General features: G+C 41.5%; 1 protein-coding gene across 8 annotated transcripts in view; it reads left to right on the forward strand.

The window, feature by feature from the left end:
* The window catches only part of JAKMIP2 (janus kinase and microtubule interacting protein 2), a 179,320-nt gene that overhangs the window by 100,740 nt on the left and 52,302 nt on the right, over positions 1 to 26,278 (forward strand). For 7 of the 8 annotated variants that reach the window (XM_060635793.3, XM_060635794.3, XM_060635795.3 and 4 more), the window contains exons 2-5: positions 5,568 to 5,843; positions 18,172 to 18,669; positions 22,497 to 22,706; positions 24,523 to 24,621. In XM_060635793.3, the coding sequence (XP_060491776.1) occupies positions 5,715 to 5,843; positions 18,172 to 18,669; positions 22,497 to 22,706; positions 24,523 to 24,621 (936 nt within the window). In that variant the 5' untranslated portion in view covers positions 5,568 to 5,714. The remainder of the gene's footprint in view (positions 1 to 5,567; positions 5,844 to 18,171; positions 18,670 to 22,496; positions 22,707 to 24,522; positions 24,622 to 26,278) is intronic. The other variant, XM_060635798.1, reaches the window with a different exon arrangement.

Consider the following 26,278-nt stretch of genomic DNA (forward strand, 5'->3'; position numbering starts at 1 on the left):
TTTTTTTTTTTTTTTTTTTTTTTTTATTTTTGGGACAGAGAGAGACAGAGCATGAACGGGGGAGGGGCAGAGAGAGAGGGAGACACAGAATCGGAAACAGGCTCCAGGCTCTGAGCCATCAGCCCAGAGCCTGACGCGGGGCTCGAACTCACAGACCGCGAGATCGTGACCTGGCTGAAGTCGGACGCTTAACCGACTGCGCCACCCAGGCGCCCCTCTCTGTTTTCTTTCTTAAATTTCACATATGAGTGAAATTTCACATATGAGTCATACCCTTTAGACCATCCATATTGTCACAAATGACAAGGTTTTATTCTTTTATTCCATTGGATAAATATTCAAGGGATATTTTATTCCAATATCCTTTTATTCCACATCGTCTTTGTCCATTCATCCATTGATGGATACTTGGGCTACTTCCGTAATTTGGCTATTCTAAATAATGCTGCAATAAACATAAGAGTGCATGTATCTTTTCAAATTAGTGTTTTCATATTCTTTGGGTAAATGCCCAGTGGAATTACTGGATCATAGGGTAATTCTATTTTTAACTTTTTGAGGAACCTCCATACAGTTTTCCACAGTGGCTACACCAGTTTGCATTCCCACAAATAGTGCATGGGGGTTCCTTTTTAAATTTCTTGATATTTTAAAATCTTAAAGTGTGGATGTCTTTAAAAGAGAATAATGCTGAATGAGAATTTTTAAACCTGGACATTTTGTTCTAAAAATAACTGCTTGATGTTCCTTAAACAGTAAAAGACATAAAAGGGCTACACCTGAAAGTAGATGATCTCAAGATAACTCCAAAAGCAGCATCCTATTTACAGTCTCCAGAAGGGGTGTGCAAGGATAAACCAGGGTGAGGAAGCAAAAAGGCCTCCTCTGCTCATGTTCATGTCACTCCCCTCTCTCCTTGCTTTCTCTCTCTTGGGTTTTGTGCCAGTGCCTAAATGAGATTGTTTAGAACCAAGAATAAGAACAGCTTTTTTTCATATTAGAGTCTTTCCGTAAGTGTGACATTTGAATTACTATTTTTTCCATGTCTTCCATCATTCTTACTCAATTTAAGCTTCTTGAGGACAGCGCTTAACAAACTATTTTGTTTATACAACCTTAGCCAATAGTAGAAATAGAAAGCACTCAGTAAGTGGCAACTCTGTGTCATGAACTATGTGAGACTATCACTTACATTTTTCTGTATAATCGTCCAACACTCCAATGCCATAGTACTTTATATTCCCCTCTCAAACAACGTTTGGTTATTCTTAAACAACGATCCTTGTTTTAAAATACAAGGATTCCTGAGAGGTTATCTCTTAATTATCTGATATCTTTAAGAGGATTGGGGCTTAATTGAATAAGGCTTCCATTCCTCCTCCAGGTCATCTGCTGTGTTGGACATTGTCATTGACAAAGACTCCTCGGGTGGTCCAGAAACATTCCATCTGCATGCAGTGACACCTTAAAGCATTCCTTTATGCTCTCCAGCACACTCCTTTCAGGGATGGCATCCCTTTACAAGGCTGACAGCTTCTCTGGAGGGCTGTCCTCAGGCCACTTAAGCAAAGGCAGTACGAGTGTCCATCAACTGATGACTGGGTAAATGAAATGCAGTTTTAGCCATACGAGGGAATATTACTCAGCAATGAAAAGAAATGAAATATCTGCACATGTTACAATGTGAGTGAACCTTGAAAATATGCTATAGTGGAAGAAGCTAGACACATATCATATAATTCTATTTAATACACAATGTTCAGAATAGAGGCGTCTGGGTGGCTCAGTTGGTTAAGCGTACAACTCTTGATCTCAGCTCAGGTCTTGATCTCAGGGTTTGTGAGTTCACGCCTCACATTGGGCTCTGTGCTGTGTGTGAAGTCTACATAAAAAAGATAAAAGAAATAATTTCCAAAATGTTCAGAATAGGCAAATCCATAAAGAGAAAAAAATAGATTAGTGATCGCCTAGGGCTGGGAGAGTTTGGTGAGGAATAAGCGATGACTGCTTACGGGTATAGGGTTTCTTTTGGGGGTGATAAAAAATTCTGAAATTCATTGCGGTGATGATTGCACAATATTGCAAATATGCTAAAACCACTGAAGTAATACACTTTAAAAGTGTACATTGTTTATGTGAATTGTATCTCAGTAAAGCTGTCCAAAAGGGGGGAAATGCAGCACAAAGTGACAGAGACATTGTAGTAAAATTATACTCGAGAATCATGAGATTGCCAGATCCTCGTCACAACTGGAAAAGACTCCAGAAAGTTCCCCTTCACTAGGTGGATGTACGGGACCATCCTTATGAATAAATGCTCACCTTATGGTATCCATAAGTTGATTCTATTGCTAACTTTCTGTGATGCTTTTTTCTGTCCTGAACATGTTTCAAATTTTGTAACCCTTTTCTTTTCCCTAGCCTTTATGGGACTAAACTCAAAATAATTGCCAGACAAAAAAATCATGAAGTCAAGCACATAATATTATATTTGGGAGAAAGGATTATAAATTAAAATGTAAACTGTGACTGTGGCATTGCACATTATTGTTGCGAGCAATACCACAAAGCTGGTACTCGTTATTTACAATGGCAGAGAAGAATGTTCAAACCACTAATAAAGTTTAAAAGCAAGACATGAATCCATCAAAGTCTCCATGTGTCAGAGTTGCCACATCATTTTTCATCCCCGTGGCCATGGGTAGGTTCAGGGCTGTATTACGTCTGCCCCGACCAGTGAAGCAGTGAAGCAACTTAATTTCCTGCCTCTAGTCTCTCTCTTCCTAGGAACTTACCTTCCCTCACACTGCCTGAGCTACCTCTCTAAAATGCAAAATGAGCTACCTCTCTAAAATGCCTCTAAAATGAGGCAGTGCAGCCCAGGACATCAAAGCCTGGGTCCCAGTCTTGCATGAAGGCCCCATCAGCTATGAACTCAGGCATTTTAGGCAAGTTACTTACTCTCTCTGTGAATCATTTCCCCCTAATTTTAGTGAGGATGAAATGAAAGCAGTATGTTAAGTGCTTAGTCCAATGTCGAGCTCATAGCAGTCAGTCAGTATAAGCTTTTATTATTACACTTCTATTCAACTGTTTCATTTCTACATAATGAAATCTAATCATTAGCAATGATATCTAACCACTGATCATGCAGGAACCTGTGTGATCTAACCCCCGTTTGTCTTCTCCCAGGTCACAACCTTCTCTAAATACATTGGCAAATTTGTGACTCCAAAAGCTGTTTCTCTGCCATTTCTGTATCTCCGATGTCGGTTAACCATCCAACTTCAGCTCAGGTCATGATCTTGCAGTTTATGAGTTTGAGCGCAGTTTGGGAGTACAGAGCCCGCTTCAGATCCTCTCTCCCCCCCCCGCCCCTCCCCCACTCGTATACATGCACGCTTTCTCTCTCTCTCTCTCTCTCTCTCTCTCTCTCTCTCTCTCTCTCTCAAAAATAAATAAATATTAAAAAGAAGAAAAGGAAAGCCTTATTTCATCCAGGAAGACCATAAGGCTATGAAGTGACTATGAAGCTTTCCTCAAATTCCTCCTTTTTTTGTGTTCTGGCAGCACCATAGGGGTTTGAGAGAAGTTGACCAAAGGGAGTCATATTTTATAGGAAACACAAACAGGACCCTTGGTGGACTAGAGAAGAGAAATAATGGATACAAGAAAAAAGGATGGCTTCTAAGCTTAGATCTGAACAACTGGGCCTGTCGTGGTGCATTTATTGATATGGGAAACCTGGAGGGAATAAGGCTGTGAGGGACTAGTAATAAAGACATCCATGTTTTAGGTTAGGTTTGATAGATAGGCCAGTCAAATATCCCGGTAGAATTGGTAAGTAAGATGTTGAATATGTGAGTCAGGATTTGGGGAACGGTCAGGGCTATGGATATAAAATGGGGAGTCATTACTCTATAGGTGGGACCAGAGGAGATAACTTTGGGGAACCCTGGGGACCAGCAATATTTAGAGATCAGCTAGAGGAAGAGAAACCTGTTAATATACATGTGTGAGTTTACTCACCTAGCACCTTCTTGAAGTTAAATACTGTCTCATTTAGCTTTGTGCCTAGCAGTGTTTGTCATAAAAATCCAATAAAAGCTTGTTAAATTCATTTCAACTCTAAAAGCAAAGAATGGTGGCCTCTTAGACATCTCCCACCTGTACACTTAAATACTTTGGCAACATTTGCAAAATAAGCATGAAGAACGACGCCAGCATCCAGATTAGGGTGGAAAATGGTGGATAGTTCCATGACTTCTGGAGACAGACTGGTCCTCCCTACCTCCTAACCTCTCCCTAGCCCTTTCCCTAGGGTCACACTCCAAAGGGCAGGGCCCCAGTGCTCACGTAGAAATGGCAGGAAGCCCAGGATCCCAGCATGGTCCTCCAGGCTGTATACCATGGGCCTTGAGAGAGCAGCAGCTGCCAGAACATATGGGTGACCAGTAGGAATTCCCCATAGTTGTGGACTGAAGCACCTCTGTGTACACAATACCCAATTTTCAAAAAGGTTTTGCGACAAACTTTCTCTAGTATCTTGCCATGTTTTTCCCATTGACTTTAACAGTTTCATACCCATATTTTTCTGATCCCGTTCCTGTGAAGCATTTAAGAATTTGTAGATCAAGACACTTCCCTCTTTTTCACTCTCTTCTTGCTACTGGTCTGTTTAGGACTTCATCATCCTTCACCTTGGAAAGTTCGGTAGCCTTCTATCTAGTCTCCCTACCTGCATTTTCTCCCCACTTTGCCATCAGAATGACAACACCAAAGCATTTCCCTCTTAGGGTATCCACCTGCCACAAACTTCAATGGCTTCCATTGCTTACTAAAAATGTAAGATTCAAAAATTGTAAGGTTGATGTTCCAGATCTCCCACAATCTGTCATTTCCAGGCACCCTGTCCAGTATTAGTGCTCATCAACCATACTCTGCCTAATGGATCAGGCCCCCATTTTTTCCCCACAAAATAGTTACTGTGGTTGTTTGTTTGTTTGTTTGTTTTTGTTGTATATCAGCACCTGCCATTTCTTTCGCTCAGGATGCTTCACCTGTTTCCAAATCCATTAACATCCTACTCCTCAAATTCCAGGCCAGTGCCACCTTCTTCAAGGAAACTCCTTACTCACCCCACTGGAGGGAGAAGTCCTTGTCTATACTTCTGAAAGAACTAGTGCTTATTTATTTATTTTTTTATTTTTTTACATTTTATTTGAGGGAGAGGGAGTGTGTGTGTGGCATGAGTGAGTGCTAGCAGGGTAGAGGCAGAGAGAGAGGGAAAGAGAACCTGAGCTGAAAGACATAAAGAGCACTCCAAGATATGAAAGATACACTCAAATACTCATAGGTCTTTGGAGGATTTTGAGCAGGGCATTGACATGACCAGACCAGATCTTTGGAAAGATCGCTCTAAATTTATGTGCAAGGTGGATGGGAGGATCTGGGGACAGGATCCCTCAGGAGGAGGCTCCTACATGTTGCTCAGGCTGAGAGACACTGCCTGGCACTTCTCCCAGGTCTCTGCCACAGCAGTAACCGCTGTCTCTGCCTCTAATCAGGGCTTCCAGGGCAGCGGCTGAGGAGACTTTACCAAGGAGCACCACGCAGTAGATGCTGAAACATCGCCCCCAGGAGAAGAAGCAGTAACATGGCAGCACCTGTTTGAAAGGAATTAAAAAGCAGCAGACTCCCTTTAGAAAGGAACAATGTCCAAGAAAGGGCGAAATAAGGGCGAGAAGCCCGAAGCGCTCATCGTCGCCCTTCAAGCTGCCAATGAAGACCTCAGAACCAAGCTCACCGACATCCAGATAGAGCTGCATCAGGAGAAGTCCAAGGTGAGTGAGGTCCCTTGGGGCCACAGTCTGGAGAGCGGCTCTGGCCCAGCTCTGCCTGCTGGCCCACCCCAGTGGCTCCTCTCTGCCATTTTCTGAGAAGAGCAACGACCCCTGTATTTATGGAGATTCTCTTGTGTGTGTGTGTGTGTGTGGCAGGACTCGAGCACAGGATTCGCAGAAGGTGAAAATAACATGCTCATGAGACTGATCTCTGCCTCCTCAGGAAGCCTGGTTCAGGAAACCAGGTATAATCATTGAGACGACCTCCACCCCCACTCCCTCCCACCACTTCTTAGTTGTCCTGTCCTGGGCGAGTTCCTCCCTGCCCTCTATGGGTTCTTCCCGGTATGGCACAGGACAGCCTTTCTAAAATAGATCGTATCAGGTCACTCCTCTTCTCAAACCCTTCAGCGGCTTCTTACCTTTCTCAAAGCCAAAGGGTTTTCCCTACCACTACAGGATATCTCTTCCGCCCCTCGATGAGCAATCTCACAGTACTTTATGCCGGATGACTCTGTTATATCATCTTTGCTGGATCAAAATATCCACTGATCACATTTAGGGCCTTTGCCCCTTTGCCCCCAGGCAGCTGTGTAGCTCTTTCCTATGTCAGCTCTGGTACCTACCATCTGTCGCTGTCTCTAAGATAGTACACTTCTCATGCCCAGTTACTTCCATAGCCTATTTTGATTCATTTAATAGTGATTTCTGTATTTATCTATTTACTTGTTTAGTGCTTATTTCTGCTGTCCAGTGTAATCTCCAAGAAAGCAGAGTCCTACCTGACCTCTATCCCCAGAACCTAAATAAATGTCTAGAACTGAAAAGCTTAGCCTGGGTTTGTCGACTGAGCAGAGGAACAAATGAAGGGTGATTCATTCCTTATACCTTAGCTTCGTCAGCAACATCCTACTATCTCAAGAGCTCTGATGAGGTTCCACTTAAGCAAGTATGTAAAGCAGTTATGATGATTGGATAAGAAAATTCGTATCACACGCTCAGAGAGATGCCAGGCACCTGGTATACTCCTAAAAAATTATTCATAGTAATATTCTTTCTAATACCTCTGTACCTGAGTCAGTTGCTAACTCAATTTAGAAAAGTCTCTTCACTCCTCTGAATCTCATCTCTTAGCTGGATATGCTAACACTTATCTCTCCAGAGTGGTGCAGATATCAAATAGGGTCACAGACAGGAAAGTATTTTCAAATATCCGACATACAGGAGACATTTTTCTCCCTTCAAACCAGGCAACTGCCAGCATAAAGTTGCCCTATGTAGATAACTCTTTCTATAGTAACACAAATAGATGTTCCTGATCTAGTTATAGATCAAAAATCAATATCCTTATTCTTTTTTATCTATATCTTCTTCCTTGACATTACTATTAAATTTTAATTATTGGGGCACCTGGGTGGCTCAGTTGGTTGAGCGTCTACCTTCAGCTCAGGTCATGATCTCATGGTTTGTGAGTTCGAGCCCTGTGGTTGGCTCTGTGTTGACAGCTTGGGGCCTGGAGCCTGCTTCGGATTCTGTGTCTCCCTCTATCTTGCCCCTCCCCTGCTCACACTCTGTCCCTGTCTCAAAAATAATGAATAAACATTAAAAAAATTAATTATTGGGCCACCTGGGTGGCTCAGTCAGTTAAGCATCCAACTCTCGACTTCCACCAGGTCATGAGTTCGAGCCTTACATCGGGCTCTGTGTCCACAGTGTGGAGCCTGCTTGGGATTCTCTCTCCCTCCCTCTCTGTCTGCCCCTCTCCTGCTCTTGCTCTCTCTCTCTCTCTCTCAAAATAAATAAAGTTAAACAATTTTTAAAATTATTTCTTTTCCCAAATATCTATTCTCCTGGTTTCAGCAATAATAAAGCTTGGATCTGCCAAAGCCCCTTGCCTCCTGTCTCTGCTAAGGCTAAACCTTGGATAACCAGACCCCATTGTAAAATTTGTGAAGGAAGCTTTTTTCCATGAAGCTAAAAGGGACGTGATGTCATAAAAACAAAGAGAATAAAACAAAACAGAAACATTCATTTGAGAGTCAGTAGACCAAGGCCTTGTGTTTATCTCTCCTCGGGGACAAATTTAAGTGTCTCAATACCTTGACCCGTAATTCAGATGACTGAATGTGTTTCTGCATATCTTTGTCTCTCAAGCATCACTGTGCATTAGAATAACCTGGGGGAACTCATTAAAAATTGAGATCTCTGGGCCCACAGCGCAAAGATTCTGATAAAGCAGGCGTGGTGAGGGCCAGGACTTGTACCTCTAGCAGACCGTCCAGGCAGTCCCTGTGGAGGTGGCTCTCTGCCTTCTTGTTGACAAACATACCACTCTAAGATTCCTTCCAGGTCTGACAGTCTATGAACATTTCACCAGTTTTAACTTTCCCTGGGGCAGCGTAACGTTTCAAGGGAGGCCGACTCCTTTAATTGTAGTAATGACAGGATGACAAACTTCATTCATGGGAGAAGCCTGTCCATCTGGAGACTGGTAGCCATAAACTGACGCGATTTACGGAGAGCAGACTCCTGAGGTTTCAAAAGGCAGAGGTCCTGCAGACCCTACCACTGCCAATTTTGCACACATTCAAGTCTTTTAAAAGGGGGAAGTCTTGAGCGTGGACAGGGCTACCTGTTTATTCAGGGCCTGGCACTGGTATCTAAGCCAGCAGATCAAATGTAACCTCCCCTTCCTCTGACAAGAGCCTGGAAGTCAGCCTCATGTAGAAAAGCACTGCCCTTATCCTTCTCTCTGCTGGCTGCCCCCAGTCTCCCTCTCTGTGGCAGTTAATTACAGTCCCAGCACAGGGTCTAAAACAAAGCCCCACCGCCTGTCAGCAGCCTTCCCCAAAGAGCAAAGGGAATTTAGAGGGCAAGCAAGTCATAAAGCAGTTTTATTAAAATAAATATGATTGTGTTTCCAAAGGCCCAGGCTTTAAGAGAGAGAATATAGACAATGCCAAGATGGAACTCATCCTCTCAGTTTGGCTCCTAAGCTATCATGATAAAATGACAATTCAGCTACTGAGAAATGGGCAAGGTAAAGAGGGGAAACCTTTGGAACGATGGAGCATTACTCATTTTTCCAGAAAGACACATCTTCCCACTGACATTTACAGAACACACTGCAGACAGAGTCATGAATGTTTTAAACTGATTATATAAATAGCTACACATTATTGAATGTGAACGTGTACTATCTGTCACACACTGTAATAAGCACATTTCATCCTGACATCACTGCACCTCTCTCACTTAGCACCTGGGTGACCCTGAGGAGGTTTTAAAATCCCTCTGTGTTTCCTTTTCCTCCTCTGTCAAATGGGAGAATAGCAGTGTCTACTTCATACGGATGTGTGTGGGTATGTAGGTCTTGAATAGTGAGTTTGTGTCAAGCGTGTTCATTATTATGATTCAAGTGTAGGTGGGCATTGTTGTTATCCCCATATTACAGATGAGGAAACTGAGGCTCAGTGAAGTAACATAATTTACCCGGAGTCACATGTTAGTAGGCGGCAGAACTGGTTCTTTGCATCTCCTCCAAAGTCTATTCTCTTATTTTCTTTTCTGATACACTTTCTCCAGCTTTATTGAGCTATAACTGATATATCACATTGTATTCATTTTAGGTGTACGACATAATGATTTGACATATGTATATATTAAAGAATGATTACAACAAGAAATTTACTCAACATCCATCACCTCACAGTTACAAAATATTTTTTCTTGTGATGAGAACTTTTAAGATCTCCTCTCTTCACAACTTTCTTGTTTTTAAATGTTCTATATCTTTTTTAAAAGTTTATTTATTTATTTTGAGAGAGAGAGAGAGAAAGAGAGTCTGCAGGCACAAAAGAGGAGGGGGGAGAGAGAGAGAATCCCAAGCAGGCTCCACGCAGTCAGCTAAGATCCTGACGTGGGGCTCCATCCCACAAACCGTGAGATCATGACTTCAGCTGAAATCAAGAGTTGGACATTTAACCAACTGAGTCACCCAGGTGCCCTTCTGTCTTCAAAAGTTTCAAATATGCAGTACAGTCTTGTTAATTATACCCACCATGCTGTATGTTATATTCCCAGATCTTATTCATCTTATAATTAGGAGTTTTTCCCTTTTAACCGCCTTTACCCATTTCTCCCACCTGTAACCCCCGGCCTCTGACACCCACCAATCTGTTCTCTGTATCTATGGGTTCAAGGTTTTTAGATTCCTCATCCAAGTGAGATCACATAGTGTTTGTTTTTCTGTCTCTGACTTATTTCACTTAGCATAATACTCTCAGGGTCCAACTGTGTTCTTGCTAATGGCAAGATTGCCTTTTTTTAGTGGCTTAATGATATTTTATTGTGTATGTACTTTATATAATGTGTGTATACACACACTTTCTTTATCCATTCATCCATTGATGGACTTAGGTTATTTTCATGTCTTACAGAACCTATGCTCTTAAAAAATAAGAAGGTAACTTTTTTTCTCCCTTCCCCTCCCCCATGGTCTTAAATACTGAGAACAAACTGAAGCGTTGATGTGGGTTGGGGGAGAGGGGAAAGTGGGTGATGGGCATTGAGGAGGGCACCTGTTGGGATGAGCACTAGGTGTTGTATGGAAACCAATTTGACAATAAATTATATTTAATATATATAAAAAAGGGAAGATCTGGGGCACCTGGGTGGCTCAGTTGGTTAAGTGTCTGACTCTTGGTTTTTGCTCAAGTCACGATCTCATGGTTCGTGATTTCGAGTCCTGCATTGGGCTCTGCGATGACAGTGCGGAGATTCTGTCTGTCCCTCTCTCCAAATAAATAAATAAGCTTAAAAAAATTTAAAGTTCCGGAAAAAAACGGAAACCTTCAGCAAAGAAAGAAAGAATGGCAGAAGTTTGTTCTACACTATTATGCAAATTACAAATGAAGAAACAAAGTGTTGGGGGTGGGAGTAGATGAACCCTTCCCCCATAGATGTCTGCGTTTCCACTGCGGGGAAATGAAACAAAAATACTAGACACAATCAACATCTAGTTAGTAGAAATTTGTTTACAAGAGTTGCCAAGCACTGATAGGAATAACAATTCAGGTAAGTTGGTCGTTTTGACTGAACTCCAAGCATAATGACTGAGAAGATGGAACAGGGGAGGCCCCTGTGGTGGGTAGGAGGGAACAGAAAGTGAGGCCTCTGTGCTGTATGTCCTTGTCATTTCTGAGCCTGCACATTCATGTCTATAAAATGAGCGGATTGTGGACAGCATAGAGTCGCTACAGTCCTTCCAGAATGGTAGGGATACATCAGGGAAGGCAACTGTGTGCTTCAGCTCTTCCTGCATGGAGATAGCTCTCAGGATCCTCAGGGGTCAGACGTCCCCTGGCCCCCTGGTCTAGGTGATGCCTCTTCCCCTACATCCATTTACTCTGTCACATCACCCTGCTGTACCTGTGTCATAGAACTCTGTACTGTCTGAAGGTATCATGTTCTGCTTATGTATCGCCTGCTGACTCTCACTCTCAGTATAATGTAAGCTTCTCATGGGTAAGAGACCATGTGTGCTTAAGGTACCCCCTAGGGAAGATGCCTTCAGTGATTTGAGTACTGCCTGGCATGAAGGAGGTGCTCACTGCTACTTGTTGAGAACATTCTCATGCTGCCTTTTAGAAACTTTCCCAACAACCCCCTGGCATAAATTTATTTATTTAGGTAGAAAGCCCAAGGCTTGAGCAGAGAAAGGATTTCCATCCAGGTCTGTCTCTTTTTTGGACCAGCCCTCTGAGCCATTAGGCTTCGGTGTTTTCCTCTGTTTGTCTCTCCTGTGGACAGCGTGAGGCCATGATCCACGGCCCAGGGTGTGAGCTCACGGGGGATTGCTGTGAGATGTGAAATCCACTCACCAATTCCCTAGGGCTTCCTACTTTTCCTCAGAGGCAGCCAATAGCTCCAGTGAACCCTGAGGGCACAGTGACAGAGGGCTTGGAGGCCCAGGTAGCAGAGAACAGGGCTCTACGCTGGAGGCAGCAAAGCAGCAGGCCTGGGTTGCAGGGTCTGGAGGAGTCAGCTCCAGACAGGAGTTTGCACAACTGGAACAGCCCTCAGACTACAGAGCACTTTCAGACCTCCCAGCGAGCCTGGGAGGAGGGCAAGGTGTAATTACTATTCCAATTTCTCTGAAAAAGAAAATGAGTTCTTAACTCATTTAACTGATGTGCTCCCAATGACACAGCAAGTAGAGGAAGGAGCCAAAATGGGAATTCCCGGATGACCTGGGTAATACTGAATATCTTGTTGCCTCCAGGACTCCCAGAAAATCAGCCAACCCTTGTCCTCAGGTGACTGCTAGGGAGCCTCCACATTCAAGGCCCCAATTTGGGAGGCAGTATTTCTTGCCTTATGCACTTTTTGTTTTGTTTTCAGGAAGTGTTAAATGTCTAAAAGTAAGAAATGCAACAATAGATGCCTTTGTACCTTCCCGGATCTATAAAATTGCCCTTATAAGCAACCTTGTGATAGTGGGAGCTTTTCCCTCCTTCTCATCTCCTGACTGAGTGGTACTTAGTGCCCAGGAGACCCCCTGCCTGCTGACTGTGAGTTTCGATCTCCTGGAACATCCAGGGCAGATAATCAACACCAAAGCTTAACATTAGCTTGTCTTGCCTTGATAACCTCTCAACTTCCTTATCTTGGACAAGGCCATCCAATTTTTAAACCTAGATTTCTAAGGTCACGTCAAAGCTCAAACATCACCATCTTTATCTTGGCAGAAGTTACACTGGCATTTTTCAAAGGCCAGACTAGAACGGACGATACAATGTGAGACCATTGTGGGATAGTCATAAATGTTCTTACTTCTGTCACAGTGTCAGCTCTTCTCAGTAGGATTACATTTTCCTAGGGATTTGTTTTCTTCCGTAAAACCTCTATCTTTCAGAGCCCTGCTCACTGCTCAGCCCCTTGTCCTGTCTCACCCCACCCCCCACTCCTGCACACACATAATCTGAGTTTCTTCCAAGTTAAGAGTAGATGCTGCTAATACTAGGGAACTCAAGACATCCCTAGGAGGCCCAGTTTTACCTTTGAACATCTGTATCTGTTAGGAAAATAGTTATTACAGTCTTAATACAATAGTAATGTTAGTCTTAGCCTGATAATATGGGTTTTTATATTTATGTTGTTGGTATTAATATAGCATTGCATGATATAATAGTATTAATATGTACAATATCTGTCAAAATTAACACTATACTATTTAACTATGTATTGATAATTATTAATCTCCCAGGTGTTCCAGCCTTTGCAAAGGACTTTTGAAACATTATCTAAGTCAGCCCTCACAACCATATGAGAATGAGGCCCCCAATCCCAGTTTACTTATGAGAAAACTGAGGCTGGGGTTGGTAAAGAGCTTGCTGGAGGTTTCAAAGTGAGCAGGCAGGTCCAGGACCTGACCCAGACCCGCCTCCTGGCCCACACTGGTCTCTCCACAGTCTTCTTCACACTCTGTTTGTACGGAGACCAGTCCTCACGCTTCTCATCTGACGTTCAGGTGACACAGACGTTACCTACATCACAGAGCTGCTGAGGATAAACATGGTGGTGTGTGTAAAGCCTTTGGGAAGGTGCCCAACTCACAGTAAACCTCCAATAAATGCTATCATGTGATCCAGTGGAAATTTTTGTCTGGAATATTTCCACTTATCGAAATGGATTCTTTCTTCTTCCAAGTATTTTTTTTCTACTTCAAGTATTATCTCTATATTTTTCATTGTTACTCAAGAGTAGTCTTTTCTCTTTTTGAGTACCATTTACATTAAGATGGTAAAGTCCATTTTCTTACCAGTACAATCTGAGCTGCAAATAATTTTCAGAAAATTATTTTACTACAAAAATTTTAATTGGCTTTTTTTCCCTCCCAAATGTCAATCACATCCTTTGTGTCTCCTTCATAGTCAAACACTTCTCCCAAGCTTAGAAAAACAAGTCATACCTAGAAATTCTGCAAAAATGCCAGTTTCCATGGCAACCAAATAAGCAGACATGAAAAATGTCAAATGTAATCAATCAATGCCTTTGAATTTTCTTTGAGTTCTATGGATTCCTTTAAGTGATGGACAAGAAGGCCAGTGTTTGTATTTGTTTTTTTCTTCAGGTTGGAATATATTTTCCGTATACCTATATTTTCATTTTTTTTCTTTTTTATTCATCTCCAATTTACACACAAAGGATCAGTGTTTATAATTTGAGGGAAATGACAGAATCACAATGTGAAATAATCTAAGACCCCTGCAGAGAATTTGACATAAATAATTTTAGGTCCTGGATATCTCCTCTTATAGTCAGTAATATTACCCTCCTTTTCATAGTACTTTACAGTTCAAGGTACTTTCCCAAGCATTATCTAATTTAACCCACAAAATAATCCTGTTATGGGTAAGTTGTAAGCATAACCAAAGATCCTCAGAAGGATAAAGCAACTTCCTTAGATATAGCAGATTGTTAAATAAAAATGCAAACCCAGAATTACTTATCCTTTGTCCCTTTTTACTAGTTCTTTATTGTTCTCAAAAGAACTGCTAAAATTTCCCTTAAGTAAGTTGCTACCTGCCAGCCTTTATAGTCAAGATGTTCCAAAGGCCTAATGTAAGTGCAACCTGCTGAAATTGAGGGTAACTAATTTCTTATCACTTGAAGTAAAGTTAACTTCAAGTGCAGGGTAAATTATCAGAGTTTCTAAATCAATGAAAAATAAGCCCTCTTTTTTTCACAAAAGCTGCATTATTAGAAGAGAAATCAGGAAGCTTTTTCTGTAGAGGGCAAAATAGTACAGATTTTTGGCTTTGCAGGCCAGTCTCTCTGAGACCACTTAATTCCATTGTGGCAAGAGCATGACTGTGTTCCAGTAAAACTTTATTCACAAAAATAGAGGCAAGAAATTATTTGTCTCATGGGCTGTGGTTTATCTACCCATAGTCTAGTCACTTGAGTTTATTCTAGAAAAATGGGGAGTAAGGTTTAGGTTGTCCTTATTGAAGCACTGAGAGAATTATCAAGCAGAGGACAGGCATTCTTATATGTGATGGTCTTTTGTTTATTTGTTTCTTTGATTGTTTTATGCAGGGAAGTGATGGATGAGCGGTTGCTCCAAGAAACCCTACAAGTCTGTGTTCTCTAAACCATATGACAGGATGTATTATTCTTGCCTCTGGTTAGAGGGCTAGCCAGGGAAACATACTGGCATACATTCTTTAATTGCACACACACTCTCAGGCTCTTTATTATGTGTTGTGCTGGCAACCACTGGGTAGACAAAGATGAACAAGGCTTGTTGGCAGCTTTCGAGCAGTTTGCAGTCTGGAGTAGGAGCAGGAGAAGAGGTGGTGAAGACAGATAAGCATGCAAAAAACGATACCCATAGTATAAAGAAAAATGCAGAAAGGAGCAGTAAGGAGGTATTAGCCAAGTGCACTGAAAAGACATAAGCAGGAGAAATGAGGTTTGTCCTGGGCAGTCGGGGTGGTATGACTGGAGAAGGTGACATCTAGCTGGCCACTAGTGATGATAGGATCCCCAAGAGAGCTGAGGGAAGGGCAGGTCAGGAAGAGAAAACTATAGGCACATGGGTACAGAGATTCAGGGCATGTGCAGGAAAGAGCATAATCCCCCTTAATCGTGCCTGCAGTATGGGACAGGTGAGGAGAGGTACAGCAGGAAGCAGAAATGGGAGCTGGAAGTCCAGCCGAATCTTTTTTTTCACTTTTTTTTTATGTTTATTCATCTTTTGAGAGAGAGAGTCAGAGCGCAAGTGGGGGAGGGGCAGAGAGAGGGAGACACAGAATCCGAGCAGGCTCCAGACTCCAAGCTGTCAGCAAAAAGCCCGATGTGGGGCTGGAACTCACGAACCATGAGATCATGACCTGAGCAGAAGTCAGCTGCTCAACTGACTGAGCCACCCAGGCACCCCAGCCAAATCTTCTGAGAGCCTGAAAGGCAAAACTGAGGTGTAGGGGTTCTATTCTACAACATAAAGGAGCCCTGGGTGATTTTTGAGCAAGTACATAGATCACGTCAGACTTGGACTTTACTAAGAGAAGTATCACCAGCAGTGTGGGGAAAGCCAGGTTCATTCATTCAACACACCAAGAACCCTAGACCAAAGCTGTCCAGGAGAAATATAATGGGATCCACAAATGCAAGCCATGTATATAATTTTTAAATTTCTTGTAACCACAATTATAAAACATAAAAGAAATCATTGTTTTTTTTAAATGTTTATTTATTTTGAGACAGAGACATAGAGCACGTGTGCACACATGCATGGGAGGGGCAGAGAGAGAGGGAGAGAGAATCCCAAGCAGGTTTTGTGCTACCAGTGCAGAGCCAGACACCAGGCTCCATCTCACAAACCTCGAGATCGTGACCTGAGCCAAAATCACAAGTCGGTCACTTAACCGACTGAGCCACCCAGGCGCCCCTCGTTTTAATAAGATACTTTATGTAACCCAATTTATCCAAAATACTATTTCAACATCTAATCTATATAAAAACGATTACTGAGACTTCTACATTCTTTGTCTTACACTAAGACTTCAAAATCTGGTGTGTATTTTCACTTAGAGCAAGTCTCAATTCTGACCTGGGGCATTTCAAGCGCTTGGTGTGGCTAGTAGTCCCCAGACTGGATAGCACAGCTCTAGAGCATATTTAATAAAAACGCATCCAGGAAGGGACCTTGGCCTGAGTTGGAAGCAAGATCAAAAGACAGCCATTTAAGGATGCCTGGCTGTTTATTTTGCCAAGTCTCCTTATGCCCTGAGTTCTTTTAGAATAACCAACGTGGGAATAACTGCTGTGCCTTTAAAATAAAATATTCATAAATTGCCATGTGGACTTAGAAAATCCTGCTCTAGCCAAAGGTAGGTAAACTGTTAAGGTAAGTAAAATCTCACACGCTTGTATTATAATTACAGTAGTCTGAATGAGGAGTTTGAATCTTAACATTTTTCAGCTGGAGAGACTCTTCACAATTATTTCACGAAAACTTCCAATTTTACAAATGGCAGAGACCCAATTCCACTCAACCAGATATTACTCCAGGGGTTGCCTAATTCTTCCCTTTTTCTAGTTTATTGTGTGTGTGTGTGTGTGTGTGTGTGTGTGTGAGAGAGAGAGAGAGAGAGAGAGAGAGAGAGAGAGAGAGAGAGGAGAGAGATTCTTTGGGTACATGGCAGAGGCAGAGAGACAAAGATAGGGAGCAGAGATGTGGGGTTCAGGGGGAGGACAAGAATAAGGAACATTTGCTAAGAGGCTTTTTCAAGCTACAAATGCCAGGCCCCCTGATCTACTGAATCAGAGCCAGACTCACACACCAGATTAAGGTAGTGCCATGGCTAATCTACAAGAAGACCTATGTTATCCTTAGAAATGTAACAAAACACAGAAGATTTTGTTCAACCAAAGTACCTGAAAGGTCTAAAGGCTGGAAGGAATACGTTATTAAACTGCTTGGCAGGTTGGTTGTTGGGGGAGCAGGAGAGGGAGAAGAGTGGAGGTAGAGAAGGGCACAAAGGGACATCTGTGGACCATGCAGAAAGTTCCGGACACCAGACCCCTTTGGCAGAGACAGCCCAGTGATCTGCACTGTTTTTGGCTGGTGTGTGTGTGTATGTATAATGTCTGGGGGTAGAACTAAGTTGTCACAGAAGGAAAGATGATGTTCAGAATGTATCAACTGTCTTTATTTTTTACCTCCCCCGGTGCCTCAGACAAAAAGGAAGGGGGAAAAGGGGGGAAATGTTTTGTAATATCAGTTTGGGCACCATTTTATGAATCTGATCGTAATATTGAACAGTCCTAAGATGCCCACATTTATCAGCTTGCACCTGGCCGGGAATGTTAGCCTGAAAAGGTGTGCAGGTGGTGTTTTGAACTCCTCCCCACCAAGGTGAAAACCATTATAGCTCCGTGTCCTAATTTTAATGTGCATGCGGTCACCTGGGGACTTGTTAAAATGCACGTCCTGATTAGAGGTCTGGGAAGGAGGAGCCCCAGATCGCGCATCTCTGACAAGCTTCTGGGTGATGCCTGTGCTGGCTGTCTGCAGACCACACATGGAACAGTAAGGCCGAGGAACATCAGATACTGCCGCACAAAGTAATACAGCATCCCCAGGTATTTCCTCCTCGCCTGCGCTGTATTTCCCCCTTTGGGCCCTTCGGTTCCCTTCCCTCGGAGGACACGGCGGCTGGGAGGAAGCGATGAGGGGTTAGGAGCCCGGAGGGCCTGAGCTAGAGATGCTTTCCTTGAAGGCTCCTCCCGTTTCATCCTTTGACCTCTCTGCCTTCAGGTGTCTAAGCTTGAGAGAGAGAAGACTCAAGAAGCAAAGAGGATCCGTGAGCTGGAGCAGCGCAAGCACACGGTCCTGGTGACGGAACTCAAAGCCAAGCTCCACGAGGAGAAGATGAAGGAGCTGCAGGCCGTGCGGGAGAATCTCATCAAGCAGCACGAGCAAGAAATGTCAAGGACAGTGAAGCTGCGGGATGGGGAGATTCAGAGGCTCAAGTCGGCCCTGTGTGCTCTCCGGGATGGCAGCAGCGACAAAGTACGGACAGCGCTCACCATCGAGGCCCGGGAGGAGGCCCGGAAACTGTTTGACGCGGAGCGCCTTAAGCTCCTACAGGAAATTGCGGACCTGAAAACTGCCAAGAAGCAGGTGGACGAGGCTCTCAGCAATATGATCCAAGCGGATAAAATAAAGGCTGGGGACCTTCGGAGCGAGCATCAGTCCCACCAGGAAGCCATCTCGAAGATCAAGTGGGAGTCAGAGCGGGATATTCGGAGGCTGGTTAGTAACCCAGTGCAGTGCGTCGGGGGCACATGGTCTTGGCAGGTGTCAGAGCGCCGCGGGCGCGCTTTTCCAGGTGTCTCTGAGTGCCCACCCCTTGTCGAGTGTTCTACCCAAAACACAAGATGGGTCCATAGGTAGGCAGGTAGGTAGATAAACAGATAGGCCCAGGCCAAAATTGGAACTGTAAAGTGTAAAAGACACTGGAATCACCTTTCTCCTAAAAACTGGATTCTTCCAGCCGCACATGTATGGAGAGTGTTCAATGATTCCTGTTTTCTCGAATGTGTATAAAAATATTCTAACTAATGAACTCTTCTAAAATCGACATGTTTTGTGGGCATTCCATTTATAAAATGTTACTGTGTTTTTAAAGGGGTAGGGAAAGTTTCTATGGCTTTTTAAGTTTCTGTGCCATCTGAAAATGGCAGCCACTGAGAGCTTCCTGAATGATTCACCTGTGTTCTTTCCAGGGACTGTGTCTGAAAGCAAGAAATAGAGCTATAAGATCCCTAGTCATTTTAAAAATAGATCTTCTTTCCCAAAATAAATAAGGGCCATTCTAAGCCGGAGCCCTTATAATTTTTAAACTGGATGTCATTCCTAAGTAATTTGCTATTGCCAATTTCTAAGACTTATTTCAAAGCCTACAGAGTTAGATCTTTTTTCTCTTTTTTTAAATGTTTATTTATTTTTGAGAGAGAGAGTGAGCAGGGGAGGGGCAGAGAGAGAGGGACAGAGGATCTGAAGCAGGCTGTGTGCTGACAGCCGAGAGCCCAGTGAGGGGCTCATACCCGTGAACCGTGAGATTATGACCTGAGCTGAAGTCGGACACTTAACCAGCGGAGCCACCCAGGTGCCCCAGATCTTTCTTTTTAATACGTATCACCAAAAGCCACATTGGTCTCTCACTATACATAAAATAACAACAAAGTATTATGTGAAAGCCTAGGTTGACCACATTCAATTGTTTTAGAAGACACATTTACATGCATCTATACTCAGATTGCTTAGCTTTAGTTATATCTTATCAAATTAACCCTCACCTATTAGAATGTACTTGATGCTTCTCTAAAAGTAGTATTTTCTGGGAACCTGGCAGGGTCAGTCGGTAGAGCATGCGACTCTTGATCTCAGTGTTGTGACTTATACCCCATGTTGGGGGTAGAGATTACTCAAAAATAAGATCTTTAAAAATAATAACAATAATATTTTCTTAGGAAATCTACACTTTCTGTGTCTGCTGGTTCTAAGCAATTATTTTTTTAAGAACCCAATTATATTCATTGGATTATATCTCTAGGATTTCAATTTTAGGTAAAAGTGGTTATCATAGAACATTTTAAAAAGATAAATGTGTAATTTTCTTTGTACTGCAATATGGTGTGACTGTAAATTGTTGCCTTTTCCACACTTTCCAAATTCTTTATCTGCAATTCATTCTATTGCCCTGGTTGACAATAAAGACCAAACACAGTGCAGAAATATTTGTCTCTGCCCTGCCTTTGGTTTTTGAAATGACAACGGCTGATGAAGAAAGAACCAGCACTGTGAACTCTGGAGTTAGCAGGTGGGTAGATAAAAAGGGTGTTGTACATCAAATATTTGTGTTTGTTGATGGTTTTGGATATAAACTCTCTGAGTATATCCACCTGTTGGTCTGTAGTTTCTTTCTGTGACTTGCTTTTACCAGCATACTACTAAAGTAGACACACAGTCTCTCTTAGTAAGAGTGTAAAATCTAAGCTACCTGAGGAGTGGTTAAAAAACTGGGTGCAAACAGAGAATCATGGGAAACTTTTTCAGTAGTACAGATGCACTTGTCTTCAGTTTTTTCTTTTTCTTGTCTTGTCACTACCCCTACACCCAGCTCCATTTTTGGAACTGGAAAGGAGGGAAATGGGAGCCGTTCTGTTTAGAAAATTTCCCCAGGGAATTCTGGTATGTACCCCTCCCCATCTAAGAACTAGAACTGCGGAAGGATTTTCAGTATTCTGAAACCAAAGCCCATGCTTACAACCACTATGCAGTAGAGACTCATTGGCACTAATTACTGGATATTCTACTTTGAAATATCCAGTTACTACTGGAAAACTACTTTGGAAAATGCTGGAAGTATAATGTTGGGGTCAATATTGCATAGTGCCTATTAGAATGGGCTCTGGAGTCAGAAGACTGAATTTAAAATTAGGCTTCACCACTTAGGAGCCATAGGCCTATGGCAAAGTTTTTAACCCTTTGGGTGCTCAGTTGTCATCTGTAAAGTGGTGATAACAGAACTTACATAATAGAATTGTCATAAAAGGAGATAGGGTATATAAAGCTTTGAGTATAGTGCCTTGAATGTAGTAAAAATTAGTAAATTTTAGTTATGATGATGGTGATGATGAAGATGATTATATTGGCAGTAATGGAATAATTTCCAGTACGTTCATTTAGGTAGGGTACATCAGAACCAGCTAGGAGCATGCAGGTGTGGAACTATGGTAAATTGTAAATGACATCATCGATGACAGGTCTAACAAATGAATGTACCATTCAGTTAAGAATAACATAGGATTCAAATTTCTACAAGGAGATAGAAAAATAAAGGCAGTGCTTTCATTCCCAAATTATTAGGACAGTGTTTGAATACTCACAAAGTTATCAGATGATGTCATAGGGCCATGCAGAGTTTAGCCCAGCGTCCTTCCAAAATTGATCTAAAATGTAATCGTGTGACTGGGAGGCAACAGCTCACAGATACTTATATATGGAAAAATGGGACTATTTAATAATTTCTCACAGTAAAGAAAGATTTGTACAAAGTCATCTATTATAAATGAGACAGTATAATACAATTTTATTAAATGTCTCTATCCTATCCCCATTTTGAATATTCTCATGAAATATAATGAAATGAGAAGAAAGGTTTCACCCGATGGCTGTGCTCCCCTCAAAAATTGTTTACAGACATTAACTTCACTAGTCCTCACCAGGAGTGGCAAAAATTTTTCAGTCCAATGAAACTCTGATCAATTGGTATTGAATGTTTATGGCCTTCATTTGGCACGTAATTCTGAGATCAAGCCCAGGCTTAACTAAAGTGAGTGTTGGGATCCATAATTATATCCCACAGGTGTAGGAGGGGCAACAGTGGCTCATATTACCAGGTGTTTTCCATTCCTGCTGTCCCAACCATGGTTTTGACAGTAATGGTAAAATGCTTGCTAAGAGCTATTTGCTCTGACATGTGGAAAAGAATGGAAAGAGCCACATAACATGAACCATGTTCCAAATCCTCTCCTGAATTCGCTGCAAATTCACCACCTGAATGCAAACCTATTGACCTTAGGAAATGACTAGGCTCCTGCAAAAGCTGAAGCTTCTTCAGTAAAAAATGACCAATTCATAGCGGCTGCTGCTGTTTAAGGTGAACTCAAAGGCTATTCCTCTAAACAGGAGGGGATATCAACGATTGTCCTGGGAAATACTGTAGTGGAGTATTGAGTATCTGTATTTAGTAAAACAAATGACTCATTTTAAGGTCAACCTTTCTTTTCTAACTCCAACCAACCTGGACCATTTCAAACAATATATTGAATTAAAGCATCTACACAGGATATACCAGAGAGAAAAGGTTGTTCTCCTTAGTACCTAATTAGCCTAAGAGAGCCTTTCATTGTATGGTACTGCCTTGTCATATTCATAAATTCAATGTACTTGTCACAGTTGTGATTTTTTTCCGTATCAATCAGCAGAAAGAAGTTAAACTCATACCATTGTAAAAATGCATTTTTTTTTTACAGCATTGTTAAATAAAATGTCCTGGGTGTCGTTTAATTCAGATGGATGAGATTAAAGCCAAGGACAGGATCATCTTTTCCCTGGAAAAGGAACTGGAGACCCAAACCGGCTATGTACAGAAACTGCAGCTGCAGAAGGAGGCTTTGGATGAACAGCTCTTTCTGGTCAAGGAGGCCGAGTGCAACATGAACAGTCCGAAACGAGAGATTCCAGGAAGAGCAGGAGACGGCTCTGAGCACTGCGGCAGTCCTGTAAGTCTGTCCGAGCTGAAGTGAAGAACTCAGGAGTCATCTTTTATTTAGCTCCCAAGTTTTACTTTCCACTTAAGCTCTTTTCCTGTTTACTGCAAGGCAATCAATTCTCCCTCCTACTATAAAACCAGCTAGTATCTTGGGAACAGGGTTTTCTAAACTCATAGACAACAAAGTGGTCGGCACCGCATTAGCGGGTCAGGAGAGAATTACCGGTCTTTTTAAATCTTTCATAGAATTTTTTTAGCCACGGGATACCTGTCCAAACTTCAGCCTATTGTAAGTGCCATAAATTAGATGAAACTACTTTGCCTCTTGCCAAGACTGGTAATTTTCCCTTGTGTGAACCATTGGGTTGGAAATTGGCAAAGATGGTTGTCATCTGCAGGGGTCAAAATGTATAACTGTATAAAAGACTAAACCACTTAAATCATCATCTGAAAGCTTCTATTCTGATTGAACTTGCCGCTTATTACCCTGGATTTTCATCATTTTATATGAGAAATTATTTTCAGAACTGCAGCCATAGAAATCAGCTTGTATATAGTTGACTTTCATAAGTTATACCTTTCAAATTATTTAGCTGCTAAAAAGATGAAAATGGATTATTTAGGAACAGAGAGAGGTTCCAAAGTAGTACTTAGAACCAAGTAATGAATAATTTATGAATTGGTATTCAGGATATATATATCCCAGTAGGTGGCGGAACCAGGATTTAGCAGACGTAAGTTTTAGTTCTATCACTGACATTTACCTGCAGTGCAGCAAAACTGTCAAGATCTACCACATTCTGGATCTACCACATACCAGATGACCTTAGGCAAATTATTTTACTGCTCAGAATTTCCTCATCCATAAAAGAGAGGCCATAGTGCTACTCCGTAAGGCTGGTCAGAGTCTAGAAGAAATGGTATGTAAAATGTTGAGCATAGTGTCTGGCTCATAGTTAGCATTTAACGCATATTAATTATGGATCTACTGGTAGTAGCCACAAGCCCTTGGATGAGTATGACCTCTCTGAATCTTCCCTGATCTGCTGAATCCTCTAGGATTCTATGAATCTGGAGATATAATGTGTGGGAAACTGCTTTATCAACAGTACAGCACTCTCAAAATATAAGATGATAATGGAAGTCTATAATGGTCCTGTGGACTCTGGAGCATAGACTTAATCCATGATGCCATGTGTAAAGTGATCCACAGCAATGATGCCAGTGGGGAAGCCAGGTGTTCTGGGAAAAATGTACTAGCAAAGGCTGTCTTATAATCTACCGCCTTTTATATGTGAAGGCAATGTACCAGCCTTCTCACACTGGCCTTTTTCACCAGGAATACATAGGAATTTTTAAAGCCCAGCCCTACCTTCTACTCTTTGGCTAAGTGTAATAGGACATCTGTCTTAGCTGTGGGAAGCAATGTGCAGCCATGACTTAAGAGATGCTTCTTGAACCTCATGTAATTATGACATGACCCTGGCCTCATAGCCCACAGATCTGATAAGTTCATCCAACCATCTACTACTCCCCCTGTCAGGAGTCAGGGCTCCAGGGAGTATCTGCCACATGGAATTCACTTGCAATTTCAACCAGTCTTGGTCTTCAATCCATGCAGTGAATGTTGAGGGTTAGAAGAGGGTAAATATTTACTCTTCTCCGAATAGAGAACAATTTTAGTCTCACCTCATAAGCCAGATGAGAGATATCAAGCCTCTTAATTATTTATGAGTGGAACTCCAAAACCTTGTGAAAAGTGTTATTGAAAAAAAAGAAAAGAAAAATGTTATTGAAGAAATACCCGTTTCAATTTTCATGTGTAGGATTTGAGAAGAAATCAAAAGAGAATAGCTGAATTGAATGCCACCATAAGAAAATTAGAAGACAGGAATACCTTGCTTGGAGATGAACGAAATGAACTGGTGAGTTCTGATCAGAATTAGTTAGTTGGTTAATTAGTTAGTTAAGCATTTCGTTTAAAAAAGTATATATGATGTTGTAGAAGTATAACATAATAAAGAAAAATGCAGAAATGATAAAGGCACAGCTTAATAAATGCACCCAAAGTGACACACCCATATAACTACCACCCAGATGAGGACATGGATTGCCAGCAGCTCAGATCGTCCCTTTCTTGTGACTGCTTCCAGTCACCATCCTTCTAGAGATAATCGATCGCTCTACTGAATTCTATCGCTATAAAGGTCCACCACCGGTTTTAAAATGTTTTATAAATGGCACCATACAATAATTACTCTTCTGTGTCTGGCTTTTCTGCCCAGCATTACATTTGTGAAAGTCATTCTTTGTATTGCATGTATAATTCATTCGTTTTCTTATTCTATTTTTCCAATAATACACCACAGTATATTTACTCTTCTATTGTTAATGGACATTTATATCGTTTCTTGACAGTTTTAATGTTAATGGTGCATGTCTTTGGTGAGAAAACATGTTCATTTCTGGTGAGAACTTCCCAAGGAACAGAATTACTGGATCATAGAGTATGCATGTGGCCAGATTCAGTAGGTATTGCCAGTTTTGCACACGTGTTATAGCAATTACATTCCCACCGACGATGTATGAGAGTTATGGCTTCTCCACATCTTTTCCAACATGCACTGATAATTGATCATATTAGTCACTTTGGTGAGTGTGAGCGATAATTTGTATTGTAGGATTTTAATTTTTACTTTCCTTAATACTGAGGTTGAATAATTTTTCACATATCTTTTGGCCTTCTGGGTATCCTTGTGCAAGTTGCCCTTTGTCTTTTGTAAAGTTTTCTTTTGTACTGTCTTATTAAGAATAGGAATTCTTAAATAATTTTTGGATACTTGTTTTTAAAATATCTTGCTCTGTGCCTTACATTTTAGATTCTTGATGGTGGCTCTTGGTACAAAGAAGTTATTTCCAGCCTTTCCTTTTTTTCAAATATATGCATTTTAGGTTATAAATATCTCTAAGCATGACTAGCTTCATCCCATTTGTTTTTTTTTAATGTCATAATGTATTACTATTTATTTCAAAATCTTTTCTAACGTAGGATTTCTCCTTTGACCCATGGGTTACTTAGCCCTCAAGGCTTATTAACATCAAACATCTGGAGATTTTTGAGTTACCTTTCTCTTACTGATTTCTACCTTAAGTCCACTACAATCAGAGAACATACTTTGTATTATTTCTTTTTCTTTTTTAAGTTGAAGTATAGTTGACACACAATGTTACATTAGTCAGGTAGTCTTTGTATCATTTCATTCTTTAAAATTCGTTGAGATTCACTTTTTGATGCTAGCCTCTTCTCACCTTTAGAAATATTCCATGTTCCCATGAAAAGAAGGTATACCCTGTGATCATTGCATGCATTTTGAATCAAGTTCATTAATCTCCTATATCTTTACAACGTTTTTGTGTGCTTATTCTCCCAACAGATTTGTCCATTTCTATTCTTAGTTCTGTCGATTCTGCTATATATGTATTTGAAGTCAGGGTACTAGGTATATATAAATTAAGATTTGTTAAATACTTGCATCATGAATTTTTTTTTTATCTTCTGTAATACTTCTTAAAGTCTTGATC

The sequence above is a fragment of the Panthera onca genome, chromosome A1, assembly GCF_046562875.1.
Source record: "Panthera onca isolate mPanOnc1 chromosome A1, mPanOnc1 haplotype 2, whole genome shotgun sequence".
NCBI lineage: Eukaryota > Metazoa > Chordata > Mammalia > Carnivora > Felidae > Panthera > Panthera onca.